We start from the raw sequence: 18867 nt of genomic DNA, 5'->3' as shown, positions 1-18867 counted from the left end.
ATATTAATTAATTAGCTCAGTATGGGAGTTAATGCATGCATTGTTGCTTTTGGGGGGAGATTATTTAGCAGCTTATATTTACTTGAACAAGAATTATAGCTTTAGCTTAATTACTTAATAAAAGAATAGTGTAATGTTTTATCACTGCATCTGCATAGTAATTATACATCTTGATGGAGTTCAGGGTGATAGACTTTATCTCTACTCTTACCTAAAATACTCTCCTGACTCAATCTTTTTTAAAGTTTTCTTTTTTTATTCTTTTCCTTTCTCTCTTATTTTCCTTTTCCCTTCCTTTCTCCTTCCCTCTTCCTTCCTTCCTTCCTTCCTTCCTTCCTTCCTTCCTTCCTTCCTTCCTTTGTGGTATAGAGATTGAACCCAGGGCACTCTATCTCTGAGCTACCTCTGCCACCCCGTAGCCCCTCAGCTCAGTTTTTTTAAATTTTGAAAAAGGGCCTCAATAAGTTGCTGAAAGCCTCACTAAGTTGCTGAGGCTGGCCTGTGATCCTCTGGTCTCAACCTCCCAATCACTGGGCTTACAGGTATGTGCCCCCACACACTAGCTTCTCAAAAGCTTTTAAAAAGTCCTTAATTATTTCATTCCACTTTGCTTCTACATGATCCTAAGAGTTCACTTGCATTAGAAAATGAGGTGTTTTTTTTCTCTTTTTTTTGTGGTATTGGGGATGGAACCCAGGGACATTCTACCTCTGAGCTATACCCCAACCTTATTTCTTATTCTTTATTTTGAAACAGGGTCTCACTAAGTTGCAGAGGGCCTCACTAAGTAGCTGGGTTTGTGCACATACCCACAATCCTCCTGTCTCAGTCTCCCAAATGCTGGGATTACAAGCCTGCGCCACCATGCCCAGCTAGATGAGGTGTTTTCTGATTCACAGTATGCAGGCTCTCATTGTTTTTATTGTGCATCTCAGGAGCAAAAGAGAGCCACGATATTTGCTACAAGATGAATAAGAAAGGAAACAAATTTGGTTACTGCCAAAGAAAGGACAACATGTTTATTCCTTGTGAAGAGAAGTAAGTGTCCTGTGGGGGAAGGGAGAAGTGCTATAGGACAGTGTTTTGGAAAATTAAAAAGGCTGACAGCTGCTGACCGCCATTTGCTGAGACATAAGAACAGGGAGAGAAAGAGCACACGTCTCCAGCACAGCAGACAGGTATCTGAACGCTGCATTTATTGCCTGATGGTCCTGGGATGTAAAGAGGAAAGACAGAAGGAGAGAGATTTAAGATACTTAGGCAAAGAAGGGAACAAAAAAAATGCTACCAAATTTAGAAGAAAATGGGTAAACAGGAGAAGAAGGAAGACAAGTGAAAAGGGGGCCAGGATAGGAAAGATGGAAAGTCACAAAGAGAAAGCCAGACATTGAAATTAAGAGAGGGAGAGAATTCGAGAGTTGGATTTGTTCTGCAAACAAATGAACTAAGTCATACTTCTGTATTGGCCAGCTGACATTCAGCAAGGCGTTTTACACGGGCCAAAACAGGCTGCGGACTGCAGACAACGCCCCCGAACACATGGCCAAGTTCAATTTTGCTCATAAAAACACTAGGTGAAAATGGACGGTAACGTCACGTCCCTTACTTTTTTTAGCTGCCGTCTAATCTACATCACAGGGTTTCTAACAGCAGCAACCTCGCAGGTTGATTGTCAAATAGAAAGGAAATCTCCAATCTTGGTGTGCCCCTTAATGTCACGATAATTCAAATTTCTAGTAAGAAATATTCTTCTGTAAGCTTGAACTAACATGGATTTGAGAGAATCAGAGAGATGTAAGGAACATTTGTTTTACTCACTCTGTCCACTCACCTCTGTTCCTAGAATCAGGACTCTAAGTGTCTAATGGTTTTCTCAGCTTGTCTTGGCCTCTTTAACCTGCCAGCAAGCCTGGGTCTAGAGAAAAGTGACCAGGCTACTTTACTGATAGCCTCTTCTCTGAAGATTTGTTTCTGGTTCCAATACCCTCTCTCTCATCCAGAAATGTCAGGTGTGGAAAGATATACTGTGCAGGAGGACAGCACTCATCTCTCCTTGGAGATGACAAGACCTATCGCATGAAGGATCTGAAACACAATTCCACCGTCAAGTGCAAAACCGTGTTTCTATATCACAATTCTGAAGATGTTGGCCTGGTCAATACTGGGATAAAATGTGGAGATGGGATGGTAAGGAGAGACCTTTTGTTTTATTAAAATGTCTCTGCTCGCTACTTGAAAATATCACCGGATCCTGTAATTGGTTCCAGAGGGCTTTATGTATGATGAATCAAGAAAAAAATTGGCAACTCTTTTTATTATTGAGGAACAGAGCAGCAATAACACTTCATGACTCTTCTTGCTTAATTTTAGTTAGACCAAATGATAGAAAGTTGTTACAGGCAGGCTTAATTAGGATCCTACAGCAGACATTTAATGAAATTAAACATCAGTTTCTAATCGATGTGATTATAACATAAGTTACATTTTTTATTTTATTTATTTATTTTATTTATTCAACCATGTTTACAGGCGAAGTTCTGAGTTGCCTGTAACAATGCTGGACACAGACTAACTAAAGATGAATGCACATGAAAGTTTTGTCCATCAGATTAAACAGATCATCGCTTTTCATCCAAAGCGCTTTCTCGGTGCCATGATCAATATGCATTTGGAATCTAAAACGCATCTTGACTTCAGCTTTGACCTCATGACATTTTTAACACAGAGGAAATAGAAGAGTCTTTCTATGTATTTATTTCCCAGATGTTTACATTTAGTTTAAACTTATTCTTTATAATTGTTCATATTTATGGTATATGGGATGATATTTTGATCCATATAGGCAACATCTGGTTGATTGAAATATGCATAATTAGAACATTCATCACCTCATCATTTCTTTATGTTGAGGTTTAAAATTCTTTTCTAGCCATTTTAAAATATGTAGAAAATTACTTTGAGCTATCGCCACTGTGCTGTACCAGATAATACTAAGAAGTGCTCCTTCTCTCTCTCTAATTCTGCGCTCATTAGCCATCCCTTCCCTGTCCATATCTCTCTCCCTCCTCCTGAGCTCTGGTAACCACAATTCTACTCTCTGCTTTTATGAGATGTGAATGGGAACATGCAGAATTTGTCTTTCTTTCTGTACCTGGTTTATTTTACTTACCACAGTACCTCCTGAGCTTATCCATGTGACCACAAATGACAGGATCCCTTTCTTTCTGGTGTCTAAGCAATATTCCACTGTGTAGCCATAGCACGTCTTCTTTCTTTGTCTGATGGTGGACACCGACGTTGATTCTGTATCTCGATGGCTGTGAGTGGATCTGCAATACATATGGGAGTGCAGAAGAGCCTTTATAGGAAGAAATGCCTACTCAATAAGCAAAGATAAAAGTGTAAGGCATATTCAGACAATAGACTATTTTAATATGGCTCAAGCTTCGGGTAAATTGGCAAAAGATAAAGTTGACCAGAGGCAAGGAGATCAAATTAAAAGGGCCTATCCTACCAAGATGAAAATGTTACAGTGCATGCAATAAGCAATGGCCCACTGTAAAAATGTAGAAGACATAGAATACTTACCCCCCAAAAAAAACCCAGCCATACACCGTTTTTACAGTGACATCTATAAACTGTGGAAGAGAAATAAATTGGAAAGAAAGAGAACTAGAACCTGATGATTTAATGGTGACTTACAATGCAAGTCTATATGTTTGAGCTATACTGTTTCCTGCTAAAATGATTCAATAAATATCAAAATGGTGAGAAATCCATATTTGTTCAAATTTAAGTAGAAGTGCCAACTCTAAACTCCAAACATTAAGGACATTCAGCAGGATAGAGAGTATGTAGCTTCAAGTCGAAGTTAATGCCAGACTCCTCAATTCACTTCAGATGTAGAAAACCAGCCTGTGATATAAGTCAAAAGCATGACACACCCTTTGTCAAGAACAGCAGGTTCTGAAGAAAGAGCATGGTAGGGGCACAGTTGTGAAGGAAGACATTTCAATGTCATTAACACTTTGTGGTCCCTGCACAGCAGAGAGTGCCAGACACACACCATCACAGTCCTGCGGGCCCTTCAGTGAGCTCCAGATGTGTAGCACATGCCACTTCATGGGGACATTACAGTTACATTGGGTAAAGAGTTTTCTTTCATTTTTCACCAAGATATACATTTTTACTGTACAGCATGTATTAATGTACCTGCTGCTCATGACTAAGAAAATATATAATATTATATAGATTGTACTTATTTTATATAAAAAAGAAATAGTCGAGAGATTATTCCAGCCAATTGGGAAATGAGCTTAAATTAAAAGTTAAAGTGAAGCCGGGCATGGTGGCGCACGCTTGTAATCCCCGAGCTTGGGAGGCGGAGACAGGAGGATCGTGCAGGTTTAAAGCCCGCCTCGCTGGCTTAAGAGACCCTGTTTCCAAATAAAATTTAAAATAGGTCTGGGAGTGTAGCCCAGAGGTAGAAGGGCTTCCAGGAACCCCAGTACCACCACCAAAAAAAAAAAAAATGAGGTAAAAGGGAAAAGTAAATGCGTATAATTGTGGTATTTTGGTAAATTGATATTCAAACAATAAAAATTTTAATAAATCAATGAATTCATATATAAGAATATTTATACATATATTCATCAGTTACTTAAAAGGATTTTTCCATCATCCACAGAATTTTCTACATGTTAAAATTAAGAGTAGAAAACAAATTGCACAAATTATAATTAAATCACATAAGATGGAATGTATAGTCTCAAATGTCATCATGGAATATATGATGTTGCATAAATTATAAGCCATCCTAATTCAGGTGCCACTTCACTTGTAGGTCTGCAGCCATGGAGAATGTGTAAGCATCTCACAGGTCTACAACTCAAACAACTGCCCTTCTCAGTGCAATGAGAGCTTGGTAAGATGTGATCGCTTCTTCAACTAATGTCTTTCTAGGCATTTATTGCATAAGCCTTTATTATTCTCAATTATATGTGTGAGATGCCGATTTTTTTTAATCATACACATATTTGAGATCCAGGTTTTCATGTGTCATCAATAAAAAATAATACCAAGGGCTGAACCAGGTATCATTACACATTGATGTTGTCAGTTTTGCAAGAAAATGCATTATCATTAAATTGGAAATCTAGAAACCCAGTCATTTATATAAAAATGAAGTTAAAACTCAAAATTTAAAGTTTAATCAATTATAGTACCACTTACAGTTAAATTATTCCAATGCCCTCATTAACCCAAAAGCTTTTGAAAAAAACACAGAAAATTATAACTTATTATGACTCAGTTTTAATATCAGCATTAATCCAAGTGGGATTCAAAACATAGCTTCTGCCCATCAACTGATAGTGTTATGTGCTTGATTGCTCTTCCAGGTGGATGACCATGAACCTGAATGCCAGTGTGAGGAAGCGCAGATAATTACAGACTGGGAGGAAGCCTTAAATCTTACCAGTGAGCATCCAAAATTATAATATATATATATCAAAAGCCTACCCAGTGAGGGAGCATTTTTTCTTTTTTTTTTCCACATCTGCTATACATTTGTCTTGTTTTGCATTGATTTGTATTTTTTTTTTTTACTATTTTGTATATTTGGAGACCCAAATTGAACTACAATTGCCCTTTAGAATTAGTATACTCTCTTCTAGCCAAATGTGGCTTAGATCTTCTGAAAAAAATTACCATAGTAAGCCCTTTTTTAGAGTCTCTTAATAACTAACACCTGCTTGTTGGTTGTGATTCCCTTAAATAAAATGAAATCTTGGATTGAGTGTTAATTGTTAATGCAGATGGTAATTTGTATAATATTTAGGTCTGAAGAGTCCTCACTGATGTTTTGTCTGTATGACCAATGTAGTATTTTGAGAGTTGTGTTGAAGTCTGCCATTATTATTGTACAAGGGTCTGAGTCTTGATGTCAAATAGTGTTTTCTCTATGTAAATGGGTATGCCAACGTTCAGGGCATAAACGTTTATTATTATTATTATCATTATTATTATTACAATCATCATTATCATCATTATTGTATCTTATTGTTGAATTGTTCCCCTTATCAGTAACCCTGTTTGTTTCTTCTGATATGCTTGGCTTGAAATCTGCTTTGTCAGAGTTAACTACATCTGTTTGTTTTCAGTCTTCATTTGCATGGAATATATTTATTTTTAATTTTTTTCTAGCTTGTGAATATCTTTGCCGGTAAAGTGAGTTAATTGCAAACATAATATTATTTGATTTTGATTTTAATTCATTTTTTTAGCCTTTTAGGCTTTTAGCCTTTTTTTAAGGCTTTTTAGCCTTTTAGCCTTTTTAGGTTTTTAATTAGGAAGTTGAGACTATTTATATTGATTGATTTTATAGAGAGGTAATTTTTATTTTCTGTAATTTTGAGTGGTATTTCTATTTGAAACAGTATAATTCTCCTTTGTTTAATTGTTCACTTAGTAGAATTCATCCCTTCTCTGGTTCTAGTGTTTATTTTCTATTTCTTCTTTGTCTTTTACTTCTTTAAGTGTTTTATTGCCAGCTTAGTAGTCACAGATTCTTTGAGTTTTTGCTTATCTTGGCAGGTTTTTATTTCTCTGTTAATTTTGAAAAGTAGGTTTTCTGTATATAGCGATCTTGGTTGGAAATTATTTTCTTTCAGGTCTTAGAGTACATCATTGTAAGCCTTCCCACCTTTCAGAATTTGATTTGAAAAGCCAGGATAATCCTTATTTAACCACGGAATGCCACGTGGCCCTTTGCTCTCAATACATTTAAGATTCTGTCCTGGATCTCTATGTCACTCATTTTGAATATGTGGCTTGGAAAGGTTATTTTTTCATCTTGTTAATGGGGTCCTGAATACCTCCTGTATGTGGGCGTCCATTTCATTTTTCATGTTTGGAAAATTCTTTGATTTTTTTTTTTTCTGAAGAGGTTATGTCCTTGTGTTGTACCTCTAGACCTTCCTCAATGCCAATTACTCTTAGGTTTGGTGTTATGATGCTTTCCCAGATTTCTTGAATGTTTTGTTTATGGTCTCTTACTATCTTTTCTATATTTTTGATCAAATGCTCAGGTTTAAATGTAATGTCTTTTAAAACTAAGAGTCTGGTTTCCACGTGGTTTAGTATGTTAATGATATTTTCAATTAAATTTTTGCTTTGTTTCATTGTGTTTTTCATTTCATTCAGGGTCTCTGTTTCATTCTTTTCAGATTCAATTTCTTTATTGACATGTTTTTCATATTTTTCTCTGATTTGATTCTTAGATATTTTGATCATATTGATATTCAACATTGTGAATTCTTTTTCTGAAGTTTTCTTTCTTTTTTTTTTTTTTTTTTGCGGATCTGGGGATGGAACCCAGGGGAATTTGACCTCCTAGCTACACCCCCCTGCCCTATTTTTTATTTTTTATTTTGAAACCAGGTCTCACTGAGTTGCAGAGGGCCTCACTAAGACTGAGATCCTCCAGGTCTCAGTCTCCCGAATGCTGGAATTACAAGTGTGCGCCACCACGCCCAGCTTGAAATTTTCTGAACTTCTGTCAGTAACTTCCATTGATTTGGAGCTGTGATGATTTCTTACTGTCTCTTTTTCTAGTCAGTACATCTCTAGATGGTTCTGGGCTCCAATTACCTTTTTTTTATGTAAGCTGTGTTTTCCTTATACTAGCAACCTGGAACCAGTGGGATCCAGTTTATTTCATAAGGGCTTTTCCTCAGCTACCTTCCAGTTCCATACTTAGGAGATTGTCCTCAGCTCGGATTGCAATCAAATAACCATGGCTATGATTTTCAACTTTACCCTAGCTGCAGAAAGATTCACTCTTGTGTGATTTCAGGAGGGGTTTCCCTCATCACCTCCAGCCACCATAAGTCTGGTGGCATAAACAGACAATACCTAGTAACTTGCTCCAGAGTTCAGGCCATGGCTGGGCCTGGCCATGCTGATTTTAAGGTCCACACTTGATGTCAAAACTTGAGGCCATTAGAGTGGTTTGAATGGAGGCCCCTGTGGGAATGGAGACAGATACCTGATTTGGCTTCTGCTTCTAGGTGGTACTGAAGCCAAGGGTAGTGACCTTGGGGGCCAGGATCAGGTGGTAGTCAGGATGACATATATGTCGGGGGATCTAGGTCATGTCTGTATCTGAATTGGTGCTCCATGGGAACCTGCATCTGGAGAAGAGTAAATATGCCCGCTCTTTGGTATCCACCCACTATGCTGGTGACTGGTCCATTTGTTAAGAGCTTTTCTCTTTTAGGGATCAGAATTGATGGATTGGGGCTGGTCGATAGTCCTCAATTTGCAGTTGAGGACTAGAGAGCTCCAACCTCAGCTTCCTGAGAGCTCCAACCTCAGCAAGAGTAGAATGATGCTTCTTCCTTTCAGCCTCAGTGCACAACTCTGATGTTGTGTGTTTCCCTGACCCTCCACCTTGTATAATTTTCAAAGCTCATGCCTTTTAATGCTGCAGGTATCACCATCATGATCATCGTGCTCATCCTAGTTATTATCGGTGCCGGAGTTGTCACATTGTTAATTCATTATCAAAAGTGTATTAAGGTGAAGCAAGTTCAGAGGTATGTCCGCCATTTTGTGTTGAAGGGCACCATTACTAAGCATGTATAAGCTTCATAGCCATAGAGCATGCCCAGTGGGGAGGGGGAATTCTAGATCTTTTGCTGAAGACAGATAAGAATACCAGCAAATCAAACATTTACATATTTGCTCATATCCAATGCATATCCCCGTGATTCCCAAGCTTTGCTACACATTAAAATCACCCAGCAAATCTTTAAAAATGACTATGGGTACGGGTTTCTTCTAGTTATTGTGATTTAATCATTACAGTGAAACCTGAGCATTGGTATTTTAAAATCTTTCAGATAACTTAATTTTTAAAATTTTATTATTATTTATTTATTTTTATTTTTTCATAATTTATTTTTTATTTTATTTATACGTGGAACATATTGAAAATGGTATACATTTAGACTGTACTTGGTCAGATGACTTAATTGTATCCACAGTTTGTGTCCACATTTAATTTCTCTCTTGACAGGCCCCCCGGAGAGACACTGGGAGTGGAGAATAAGGGATATTTGGGTGATGAGCAGCAGACAAGGACTGAGCAAGTCCTGCCAGATATTCATCCCCCACATGTAAGGAACTTCCACTGTGATAGTTAATGAATTGATAAAATGTAGCTGTGTGCATTTTCAGAGAGGGACTGTCCCTAAGCTAGGTGAGGTGAGACATGCCAAGAAGCAATTCAACGAGGTTCCCTATAAACGAAGTTCTCAGTCTATATGTAGGACAGGGAAGGGGGTAGAACTAAAAGCAAATGTGGAACAATAACCAAAACACTATTTCAGAATAGAATAAACTGACTAAATAAACTATTACTTGCTCAATATTGAAAAATTTTAAGCAAAAATCATATTCTAAAGCATAGAACATGTTGTAATAAACTTAGAAAAGCCAGTCAAAACATGTTCTTAAAATGAAAGATGTTAGAAATCAGTAACAGAAAGCTATTGGGAAAAATCCCGATTGCTAATGAGATACCAAATTCTAAGAAACTCATACATCAAACAAAAAACCCAAAAAGGTAATAATTAGAAACAATCTTAGGACATGTTTGTTATCACTTTGAAAATCGCTATGATGTATTATTACAATGTGCCAATTAAAGTATAAAAATATTTAAAATAACAAGAGAATAATTTTGAAAAACTAACAAATGAATTAACAAAGTAACAGGCTATGAACAGCAATAGCAAATAGTGTTAAATTTCTACATACTACCAACAAATAATGTGGAAATAAAAATTATGTTTTGAAATAGCACTGAAAGCCGGGCGTGGTGGCGCACGCTTGTAATCCCTGCGCTTGGGAGGCGGAGACAGGAGGATCGCACAGGTTCAAAGCCAGCTGCACTGGCTTAGGAGACCCTGTTTCCAAACAAAAATGTAAAAGTAGGTCTGGGAGTGTAGCCCGGAGGTAGAAGGGCTTCCAGGAACCCCAGTACCACCAAAAAAAAAAAAAAAAAAAAAAGACAGGGTGATAGATAAGCAGAGATACATATACTAATTAGACAGAATGTAGAGGTAAGAAATAGACCCAAATACATATGGCCAGTTGATTTTCTACAAAGATGTAAAGTTCAGTGGGGAAAGAATACTCTTTTCCCAAATAATACAAAACCAACTAGATGAACTTTGATCCATTCTTAGAACCATAGGCAAAATAAACTCAAATTATGGCCTAGACATAAATATATGTATCGATGTGTAGTTTTTCTGTAAAAAATTGATATAAAAATGCATAAGACAAGCCAGGTATGGTGTTGCACACCTGTAATCCTAGTATTTGGGAGCTGAGACAGGAAGATTGCAGGTTTGCAGCCAGCCTCAACAAATTAGTGAGACCCTCCACAATTTAGTAAAACCCTATTCAAAAAAAATTTTTGTGTGTGTGTGGCACTGGGGTTCCTGGAAACCCTTCTACCTCCTGGCTACATTCCCAGACTATTTTTATATTTTTATTTGGAAACAGGGTCTCTTAAGCCAGTGCAGCTGGCTTTGAACCTACGCGATCCTCCTGTCTCTGCCTCCAAGCACGGGGATTACAAGTGTGCACCACCACGCCCAGCCTCAAAGTTTTTAAAAAATACAATAAGGTTGGGAGTATAGCTCAGAGGCAGAGCACCTCTGGGTTCAATCCCCAGCAACATACACACACATACACACACAATTTGTAAGACTAAACTGTAATGGTTAGTGAAGCAAAATATTTGGGGATAAAGTTATAAAGAAGGGCATAGAAATCATTTTTTTAAGTCAAGAAAGTGGCTAATCTGATGGGAGAGAGAAGAGACAATCACAAAGGTATCTTACAGTGGTCAGGTTTCATTTCTTTGCAAGGCAGTAAGGACAATGTTACTTACCTCTCTGGTTTATTAAGCCCTGCATTTGTTCTACGTATTTCTGTTTTTCTAATCCATAATTTATTTTCCTGTAAAAATATTAAATGTAATCATGAGACAATAGTTACAATTAGGGGACATGTAGGCAACGGGAAGTTTCATACACAACTAATGAGAATTAATACAACCAATAGGGAAACTTGGTATTGAATACTAAAGTAGGTAGTCTACATAGCTGGCAACCCGGCAACTTCTGATATGAACACAACCAACAAAAATGTAAGCCTCAGAAAATATCTACGATAATTTTCTAACAGCAGCATTTGCAAAAGCTTAAAAGTGAATCCATCCAAAGGTCTGCAAACAGTAAGAAGGATTAAGAAAATTGCAGTTTATCCATACAACGGAGTCTAAAATGGAAAAGATAGCAACTGGACAGTTCGTATCTAACACTTGAATAAATCTCCCAAACATATTATTAAACCAAAGGAGCCAGATCCAAAGCAAACTGTAAAACTATTATATCAAGCTGATATAATATCAAGCTTTCAAGCTTGATTATATCAAGTTCAAAAACTGATGAGAAAATCTGGTATGAGAAGTCAGCATACCAGCTACCATAGGGAAGAGAGGATCTTCAGAGGGGATTTGAAAGTTTTACTTTACGATCTAAGTGAGGGTTGGTCACAGGGATGGTTCATGTATGAAAATTCATCTACTTCTACACTCTGAGTATTTGTGTATTTCTCTGTATCTATTTAGACAAAGGTAGAAAGTTTGTTAAAAGACCAACCATTGAAATGTATAATGATCTAAGAAGAAAGCTAAAATATCCCACATAAGTCCCCGCAGTGGAGGGGTTGGTGCTATAAACCATATGATTTCCAGTGCATTTAGCTCAAACAGAAAGGTGTATGCAGATTGATAAACCAAAATCATTCCTTTAAAAAAAATAACAAATGAAGAAAGTAGTATCCTTGATAAGATTACACTGACAGAAAGAGGAAGAACAACTATTTAGGGTCTGAGACTTGAAGGAAGGAACAAGAGCTTCACATCTTAGCACCAAGTATCAAATGTTGCGAGAAGAACGTGCCAATGAGAATATAATGATACCAGTATTTTTTAGACTCTTATTGGTCCATTATAGTCTCACATCATAGTGTAGTTCCCAGTGATACCAGTATTTTTAAATCTTTTTTGGTCATCCATGATGCTCTGGTTGGTTTCACGGCTCCAGATGTTCTGAACTTTTTGCTCAGGTGTTACCCTTTCTTAGGTCCTGTGTCTTTATTGCATATTCCTTTCCCACCCTCATGAACACACACATGACATTTTAACAGAAATACCTCTGCCAAACTTTACTGGGGTGTTCAGAGATGGATAGCTAACTTATTACATGATCGTTTGTTATAATCTTTATTTATTTGTATTTTTATTATGCCAGTGATAACCCCAAGATGAGTAAAACAAGTCTTGGCTTTTTTTTTCTTATGAACAAAAAATATTGTGATAAATTTTAAGCTTACACTGAAATTTCTGGTGTGAAACTCTGTGATGATAATATCAATCTCATGTTTGTCTTGAGGTGTAGATGAGAAACTGTATGTCATTGCACTCAGCACAACACTTGATATATATTTAGCATTTAATATGTGTTAATTATCCACTATGCTTCACATGCTGTTATAGTTACTTTGCTAATTAGTTTCCCTAAATTAATATGTAAATTAGGCACATTCCCAGAGAAGGGCGAGGGGTAAAGGTGCCTTGATTACATGATCAGGGATAGATCGTTGCAGAAGCCAACCAGAGGTTCAAGCAGAACTGAGACATATTTGTTATTTTTTTAAGACTGCAAGCTCAGTAAGGGTTTGACTGTTTAGTTAAATGAAGGGCACCAAGAAGAGAAACTTGATAATATTTGAACATTCAATTTACTACCGATGGCATATGCACTATGATATGCAGGGTTTTATAAATACAGATTGTACCAAAGATCAGTCCATGAAATGTCATGATTAGGGTTTTTATATTATTTGGTATAAATTATATAAATAACAATGAGTTAGTTAATTCTTATTTGACATATTAGTTCCCCATTAATGGCCATTCCTCAGCAAAATTATGCTTTGAAGAAGGTATCTTCGGTGTGATTTTTTTGGTAACATTATTGATGACCAATCCCCCCCCCCCATTCTGGCATCCAGTCTCTCCCAAGGCCTTTGCCATTCTTTGCCACTGGACCATACCTACTAGTTATCAACTGTATTATGCCTCCTAAGAATTGAAAGCACTTTAAAGAGAGTAGCTGAGTAGCTGAGTACTCTCTGTAGCCTCTTTATATTTTAATAGGTAGTTTGGGAGATTCCCAAAGACCTTCCAGGACCAAAGTCTGTAGAGCTGCACAATGCAGACAACTAGAGTGACTGACCTTTGGAGGCTATCAGACCTTCCTGGTGCTACACATCTCACCAAATGTAAAGAAACTCTCATTCTTCTCAGGAGCACATTGACTCTCAGACTCCTCCGTTGCAAGATGACATTTAGAGGAGAATATTGTTTCCATGTCTCCTAGTATATTCACATTTACTAAGCATGTGTTCTAAGGATGGCTGAAAAATTTATTCTGTGGGCTTGGGAGACGTTAACACTTGCTTGAGTCTTAATTGCAGGAAAATACTCTCTTTTCACTAGCAGAGAACTACAGAATCCTTGGAGAACCTTCCATCCAGTTTTTCGAGTCCTCATTACATCACACTGGTACGTCTCTGCCCTTTCTGTTGATCATGGTAGAGTGTCTGTGTCCATTTTGTTAATTTTTTCTATGCCATTTAACCATCTGTTGGTCCCTTAAAAAGATCCAATAATACCACATAGCTCTCTGAGTTTGGATAGAAATAGAATGCTCTGGCATGGAGACATATTTGTTAGTAGGGTGGGGATTAGGTTAAAGAGATAAGCCATGAAAAATCCTGGGGCAGCCTTGTCTTTGTTTAAATTGTTGGCATTTTGTTCATTGTAAATTCTTGTCAATTAATTTTAATTTTTCTAACACATTAACATATTATTTGTCACGATTACTAAGCATCTCTTTATACCTTAAATTATGCTCCTGAGAAATACCTCGCTTCACTCACCCTAGTCCTGGTCCCCATTCTGAGGGTGAAAAATACAGCCATGGTTTTCAGTGAGGGCTTGATCAGCTTGAAGGCTCCAGAGCTCTCAGTTAACCGAGATGGGAAAGAGAGAGAGAAAGAAAGAAAGAAAGAAAGAAAGAAAGAAAGAAAGAAAGAAAGAAAGAAAGAAAGAAAGGAAGAAACGGAAGAAGGAAGAAAGGAAAGAAGGAAATAATCATTGTAAGAGCTTAGAGAATCACCCAAATTGCTGGTGTGTCTATGCACATCATCAAAGATGTAATGCCAACACTTCTGTTTTAGTTACCTGTTCCATCACTGTATCCAAAATACCTTAGATGAACATCACAGAGGAGGAAAAGTTTGTTTGCCTCACAGTTTCAGAGTTACAGTCCATAGCCGGCCAACTCCAAGGCAGGCATCACAGTTGGCGTGGAATGGTGGAGAACAGATGCTCAACTCAGTGGTGGCAAAAAGCAACCAGGGACATCTGTAGTCCCCAAAGCCATACCTCCAGTGATATCTCTCCTCCAGCCAGTTCCACCCACCTAAGTTACCACCCAGTAAATCCATTCAAACTATTAGTCCTTTAGTGGATTTATCCTTCAATGACATTAGAGCCCTGATTCAATTATTTTGCCTCTGAATATAGTTTCAACACATGAGCCTCTTGGGGGGCATTCTAAAACCAAATCATAACAACTTCTCACTCGGAAGGGCCCCTGGACACATGAAGATTCTCAAATATATTCTTTAAAATCAATACTTCTCATTAAACTTTCTTTATGGATGACCAAAGTAGTTTTTAGTCTGTGGCTCCTTCCAGAGATGGAAGGATCTCTGCGTAGTGCTGGAGTCGAAGAGTGAATCTCCTCCTTCCCCATGGAACCAGTGCAATCTGTCTTGGAAGATAGATTTTACTTGGATTCCAGTATAAATAATATCTACATGAAGGTTTTAACACTATTAAAGTGGGGGTTTTGTGTGGGTTTGGGGATGGAACCCAGGTGCATTTGACCTCCAAGATATACCTCCTACCCTATTTTTTTATTCTTTATTTTGAAACCAGATCTCACTGAGTTGCAGAGGGCCTCACTAAGTAGCTGAGGCTGTCTGCAAACCACGATACTCTGGTCTCAGCCTCCCGAATGCTGGGATTACAAGTGTGCACCACCACGCCTGGCTTAATAAAGTGTTTGATGATATTTTACCTAATACAGTCTAGGAAATATTCACAAGTTTTTACAAGGACTAATAGTTTCTGATAAAACTTTACCTAACCAGAACTATCCACTTCCTCTTCATTCTAAGCAATTTTATGAACCATCTCGGATTCTTCATGGAGCAGGAAGTGGACTATACATGTATATGCATATGTGTTTGTATGTATGTATATACATGCATGTGTGAGCTACCTGGTATACTTGCTGATATGACAATTTATTTACTATAGAAATCAACAAGTCAAGATGCAAGAGGAACTACAGATCCCAATCAAAGCTCCAAAGTGGTAGGTTCCTCCTTTTTTTATTTTTCAAGTTATGGACTCCTTTTATGTTCTTTACTAACTTACTGATTGAGGACATCCTCTGTACTTATCAAAAGAATAGGACGGTTGAAATGGTTTTCACTGATACTTTAAAATTTCTAACAGAATTCTGCCAAGCCTGTTTTGTCCAAGACTTTTAAACTTGACCACAGGAGCCAGCTAGAGTTCAAAGAAGCTAATCTCAATATCTATTAGAAATAACAAAAACAGTGTTTTTTTCTTAAATACTTTTCTTAACCAGAGTATGCATGCCCATAAGTTCTGAAAGTATTTTAAAGGATGTAATTGTTCTGGAAATCACAGAAAAGGAACATTGTTTCCTGATTCTTTTACTAAGTTTTCACTCACCAAATCAATAAATGACTAATGGTTAAGACTGATTTCACATTTGAATTACTATGTCTATTTTGGAGTATTTATAAAAAATATTTTTCATCAGTGGCAGACAAATGATTATTGTTTGTCTAGGCTTCTGAGTTTTTCTTTTCTTTTCTTCATTTGTTTCTGTTATATTTCTACAATGCCTGTTTCCCTCCATGTCTGCTTAGAAGGAATCTTGCCCAATACAGATATACTGTCTTCCTGGGACAGAAAACAAGACTTCTTTTCATGGTGATCCTTTCACTTCATTATGACAAGCATGTGTCCCACAGAGAGGGGAGAGTGGAGACACTCCTTAGTGCAAGCAAACTATGAGGCATCTTGTTCTGGAAAGCAAACTTACTTTCTTTTATTTTGTGTTAAGCCTGTTCATTTTGTAAGTACATAATTAGCCATGGCTAAGGAGATCTAAAGAGTGTGAATAAATATAGCACAGGGAATCCAGAAAGGTTATTCTAATTAGTAGATACAAACGAGTAACTGAAATACATGTTTATGTATATTACAGAAAACAACTTATTATTAACCATCTGTTTCTGTTTAGACCTTGAAATTGGATATCCAAAATGGCTGCGCCAAGCTGGGTTGAAAGGAAGATCTTCATAATTTTCCCTACATATTGGCTGCACAGATTTCAGTAGTATTTCAAATCTTCTTTATCAAGACAGAAAATGTTTAATAGGAAAATTTTTTTCTGATGATATTTTTTGTAAAATTCACAACCTACAGCATCTATATATGCTACAGAAATAAAAACCCCTATGGCTTTTCAAATATGCTTTAGCTTAATATAAAATTAAGCAGTCCATGTGCTTTGTATTTTTCTAAAAAATGTTAACCTACTTATTCTTTTTTTTAAGTCAAAACTTGGAGGCTGGTAACTTATAAACCAGAGTCTGAGAAGCAAAACCACTTGCAAATGGCTCCTTCTTCGAGGACATAAAAGTACTGGCTTCCATTTGTAGGTGACACCCTAACCGCTCTATCCAGTCTAAATGGAATTGTCTCCCATGGAAATGTAATGGGGGTCAGAGCAGGGTGGCACCGTTTCCACCAGTTAATTAAAAGCGAAGGAGAGGCTGAAGTATATTCACACTGAGGCTACGGGAGAGTCCTTCATGTCGGGTTGGTGGCAGCCGAGGACACTAAATGTTCCTGGCAGTTCTAAATCCCTAGGTTTGCCTTTCTAGAATTCCTTAAGAAGCTGACATAGTAGGAAATAAGCATGTCAGAAAATTAACTCCAAATGGGGCACAGTGGTGTGCCTGTAATCCCAGCACTTGGGAGGCTGATTTGCGGCCAGCCTCAGCAATCAATTTAGCAAAACCCTCAGCAACCTAGCGAGACTGTTTCAAAATTAAAAAAAAAAAAAAAAGAGCTGAGGTGTAGCTTGGAGGCAGAATGCCCCTGGTTTCAATCCCCAATACTAAGGAAAAAAAATTACACTGGCCAGGATAAACTCGTAACTCCCAGGAAGGGCTCTGCTGTCCTTCAGAGGCACAAACGTGAGGACTTGGCGTGCAGTTTCCGTGATCACCCGTCCCTATCAGTGTGGGGGGTTTTCTGGATATTTTTTTCAGCTCCTTCCCACATAGACGTCTCTCGTAGGTTCTCCTATGTTCTTCAATTTCTTTTCGTGAACTGTTAACTTTCTCGCAGTTGTTGTGTTCATTTACTGAAATAAAGTGCTTAGTGAAAACTTTCTGATGCAGTGAAATAAAGGCTCCCGACAAGGAAGAAGTCCGTGGTCCTGGGTGATGTTCAGTTGCTGGGCAGATCTGCTTCTTTTCTGCCACGGAGTCAGTGGAACTGCAGTGACTTAGCACCCCCCCCCCAACACACACCAGCTTCCCCAGCGCTTGCTGTTTAATAAAACCACCACGTTAAGAAAGAACGGTCATAAATGTGTCCTTAGAGCAAGGCTCTCAATACTGTATGTAAATTTGTGGTGGGGGGAGACACCCATCTTTCATATATGGTACCTCATTAAGAAAACCATTCTCTGATGTGCATAATTAAAGGACAGTCACGTCTTCACTGAATGCTACAGATGTGGAGATTTTCCTGAACGCTACAGATGTGGAGATACAATGCACATTTGGGCGATATTTTTCTCCCTTTGTAAACAGGATCACCTTCCTAATGGCTTGTGTTATTGTTCCCATACCGCTTCTAGAAAATTCACCACCACTGTCTACTCTTCTGTCATGGGCTCCACATTCAACTAACTACTCATTTCTAATTATATTTTCCCTCAGTTTTTTTCTTCATTCTTTAATTCTGTCTGGTCTCCTGTAACTCCTTTTGCCTCATTGCTTCCTGACCATGGACTCTCTCTAAATTCCTGATCTGCTTCCCTTTACTCTCTTTGGCTTTGGCTAGCATGATTTTGGTCATACTGTTTATCCCAGCCTTGGGACCTCACCAACCTCCTTTCAAATGCTGTCTCTGTCTGCTCTAGGTTTGTTGTTTGTTTGTCTGTTTTAAGTTATTGGGGCATTCTACCTCTGAGCAGAACCCCCATCTCTGTTTTAATTTTTATTTGGAAGCAAAGTCTTGCTAAGTTGCTGACAGCCTAACTAAGTTTCCGAGGCTGATTTTGAACCTGCGATCCTTGTGTCTCAGCATGCCAAGTACAGAGATTACAAGTGTGCGCCACACACTATCTGCTCTGTTTCATAGGGATCCTCTCCTTTCAGTTCTGTCTGCAGATTAGGGAAACAATCCTCATAGTTTTTCCTAATTAGTTATCCAGCTACTAAGTAGAAGTTCTGCCTTGGTGGTGAAGTCAGTCATGACTCCAGAGGACCATGCATCAGAAGCCCCAGATCCATCTTCGGGGATGAAGATGTGTG

General features: G+C 37.8%; 1 protein-coding gene across 1 annotated transcript in view; it reads left to right on the top strand.

The window, feature by feature from the left end:
- Positions 1–18240, top strand: part of ADAM7 (ADAM metallopeptidase domain 7) — a gene marked incomplete at both ends in the record, with an annotated part of 52779 nt that extends 34539 nt beyond the window's left edge. The window contains 8 exons of the mRNA XM_080710208.1: positions 936–1038; positions 2001–2187; positions 4844–4924; positions 5400–5478; positions 8492–8597; positions 9080–9179; positions 13643–13708; positions 18034–18240. Of these exons, the coding sequence (XP_080566334.1) occupies positions 936–1038; positions 2001–2187; positions 4844–4924; positions 5400–5478; positions 8492–8597; positions 9080–9179; positions 13643–13708; positions 18034–18240 (929 nt within the window). The remainder of the gene's footprint in view (positions 1–935; positions 1039–2000; positions 2188–4843; positions 4925–5399; positions 5479–8491; positions 8598–9079; positions 9180–13642; positions 13709–18033) is intronic.
- Between the last annotated feature and the right edge of the window lie 627 nt (positions 18241–18867).

Source organism: Muscardinus avellanarius, assembly GCF_963383645.1.
Source record: "Muscardinus avellanarius genome assembly, chromosome: 14".
NCBI lineage: Eukaryota > Metazoa > Chordata > Mammalia > Rodentia > Gliridae > Muscardinus > Muscardinus avellanarius.
The sequence above is the reverse complement of the archived record's forward strand: the minus strand, read 5'-3'. Positions and strand labels throughout refer to the sequence as shown.